The 3168-nt window shown below is 42.4% G+C and overlaps 1 protein-coding gene across 1 annotated transcript; it reads left to right on the top strand.

The window, feature by feature from the left end:
• Nucleotides 1-1367: 1367 nt before the first annotated feature.
• Nucleotides 1368-2023, top strand: LOC104957893 (S-adenosyl-L-methionine-dependent tRNA 4-demethylwyosine synthase-like; the record flags this gene model as incomplete). Its single annotated transcript, XM_010785576.1, has 2 exons — nt 1368-1568; nt 1740-2023. Coding segments are annotated over exons 1-2 (470 nt in total), but the record flags the coding sequence as incomplete, so codon positions are not given.
• Between the last annotated feature and the right edge of the window lie 1145 nt (nt 2024-3168).

The raw sequence follows: 3168 nt of genomic DNA on the forward strand, positions 1-3168 counted from the left end.
CGTTTTGCGGTAACTAATAGCGTTACGAGTTACCTATTCCCATTCAGTAACGCCGTTATAGTTACTGTGATTTAAATGGGTGCGTTACTGCGTTACATTATGTGATGGAACTGAACCGAATCTCCCTGCGGATGTAACTTACAGGCGATTACAGCGATGTCCTCTCACAGCACCATGGAAAAGTGAAAGTAACCAGAGAGGAGTGATGATTGGTTAACGCAGGGTAACATTTCAGGGTAAGCCAATCAGAGACAGAGATGGGCGGGTCTTGGCTTATGGGGAAAATACCATGGAAAATACACACACAACGAACACTTGCACACACACACACACACACACACACGGCAACGCTCACCACCAGCACACACACACACACAATGGCAGATGCAAGTATCAGCGAGAGCAGCAGCGCATTTGCAACTTGGAAATATAACCACTATGTTACATTTGTGGGGATAAAGGACGCAAAATATATTACGGTCAAATGTAAACTGTGTGCAGGACAGAAAGCATTGTCCACTTGATTGTTGAGGCTACAATAAAGATGCCTGTCAACATGTCTAAACATATCTTTTGTGTTTTATTGTTCCACTACATTTCATAATGATAATTGCTACAATGATGGGGAGTTGTCTTTTTCTCTTACTGTGCCACAGAACAACACAAAAACTTGTATTTGTATTGTTATTATTTTTAAAGTAAAGTAACTTGTTACTAGTTACTTTTATAATTTAGTAACTAATAAAGTAACTAGTTACTTTTTTGAGAGCAGTAACTATAACTATTACTAGTTACTTTTTAAAAGTAACTTGCCCAACACCGGATATCAACATTAGATTCAAAAACCTGAAACATCATTGTTGTCAGCTTCTGATACTGCTGCTACTGCTGCAGCTTTTGGCGCTTGCTTCGATGAAAAAACCTTTCTAATATCCATAACTTTATAGGCTATTAGCTTAAAACTCGTCAGGCACTGGGAAGGATCACTTCTTCTTCAGGGCAGGGAAGGCTACACAGTACGCAGGCTAATGTCCCGCAGCGGCTGCCTCTCTGGCGGACTCCGGTACTGCACATTACTCCAGAGACGTTTTCAACAAAAAAAAAGTTTTTAATTTTTTTTTTTTTTATAATTAAAAAGAAAAAAATGAAACATCCGGGGCTTGAGCCCAACTAGCCACTCCCTAGCGCCGCCACTGGTGTACATTATGCTAATTTTATTTCCAGGAGCAGCTTGTTCTTACTGCTCCATTGCTTTGCAAGATTTGTCTTTATTTGGATAAGCCTTACAGGAGTAGGGTACTGTAAAATGTCTTGTTCTTACTTCACTGTTTCACCGTCTTCCTCTTGTTTACTGTGTGTCCCTCTGCCTTCAGTCCACCAACATGTCCGTCTGTGTGTTCCTCGTGGCCACGTACACTGACGGAACCCCCACGGTGAACGCAGAGTGGTTCTGCAAGTGGTTGGAGGAGGCGTCCACTGACTTCAGATACGGGAAGACCTACCTGAAAGGCCTCAGATATGCAGTGTTTGGTCTCGGCAACTCTTTCTATGTCGGCCACTATAACACGGTAATCTATTATATCAAGTACTATCAAAAAGATGTGCTATACAATCGGTTATTTGAAGAACTATCGAAAACTAGAAATTGACAGATGTAGCTCAGGGAAGAACAGTCCAGGGAAGAAGTTGACGACTTGTTCAGCATTCAGTAATTCTTTTTGTTCTCTTTTCCTAATCAGGTGGGTACAAACGTGGACAAGTGGCTTTGGATGCTGAGTGGCATGCGCATCATGACCAGGGGAGAGGGTGACTGTAATGTGGTGAAGAGCCGTCATGGCAGCATTCAGGCAGACTTCCTGGCCTGGAAGGTGAAGTTCCTGACCCGCCTCCAGGCCCTGGCCAAGGGAGAGAAGGGCTGCTGCGGGAACTCTCAGAACGGAAGCTCCTGTAAGAACAAGAAGAAGGAACAGGAGGAGGACGAGGCAGCGCCTGTACCGCAGGACAACAGCTCCGAGGTAGAGCAGTTTATCTCAACATTGCATTTTTTGTTGCACACCGTAAACTGTTTTCCTTTTAGTCTTAGTGGTTTTACATGTTTGTGTTGCACGTTAGGTCTTGCTTTCAGAAGAACACTCTTGCTCATCAGTCTCCGGTTTGTAAATGCCAGTTGGACAAAATATGTCAATGAGCCCTTGCCCATATCAAGTTTGGATTAGGAACCTAAAATATGTTCCTGGTTCCTGCCAAATGCTGTAATGATTAACTTAGTTTTTATTTTGGCACCTTTGGGGGGCGCCAAAATAGCAGAAAAGCTGATGTCTAATTAGAAAAATATCTTGTTTATGATGATGTTGTTCAACATCACAAGGGCACTTCAGATATTATATCTGGACTAACGCCTCATTTTGCAAGGACTCAGGAAAACAAGTGTTGCTGAGTTTATTGGGTTAGTAGCACGGATGTTGTGCATTTTCAAAAGAAAGCACAAAGGTTGCATGCGTCATCACTATCAATGCTGTACATCCTGTCAAAATATAGAAATAGCTCTTACTCGTTCCACCAATCATTCAATTTATATTTTGTTAGAAGAACATTTATTTTATTTTTTTATGCACTAGTGTCAAATTGGTAGTCTGGATTGGAAATATGGTCCACAAGAAATAAAAAGGTAATCCACTGATAGCAAGGTTGGCGGTTTGATCCCCACCGCCTCCTGTCCTCATGTCAAAAACACTCCTTATAGTAGCAGCACTGGTGTGTGAGGGAGTGTGTGAATGAATGAATGAGAGGCAACAATTGCAACGCGTCCAGGATTAAAGCGCAATATGATTGGAGCCCATTGACTATTTACAAACACAGACCTATATAACATGCACACAAATGCAGAGAACTTTCATACACATTATAGTACACTAGGGGTGTAACGGTACAAGTACCCGTACCGAAATTATTCGGTATGGGCCCTTCGGTTCGGTACACGTGTGTACCGAAGTGTACCGAACGAATATAACGTTAAACGTGAAAAATTGAGAACGTGAACGACTCTTTGGAAGTAATCTCAGGTGCTGCGTCGCAGCATTCAGAGTAATTTGCTCACATTGGGTACAACGCGTCATAGAGCGAGCAAGTCATTTCATTGGACGAGAGGCATAGTATGAGAGCAGGGAT

The sequence above is a fragment of the Notothenia coriiceps genome, unplaced genomic scaffold (genome assembly GCF_000735185.1).
Source record: "Notothenia coriiceps isolate Sejong01 unplaced genomic scaffold, NC01 NC01_scaffold00000890, whole genome shotgun sequence".
Classification (NCBI taxonomy): domain Eukaryota; kingdom Metazoa; phylum Chordata; class Actinopteri; order Perciformes; family Nototheniidae; genus Notothenia; species Notothenia coriiceps.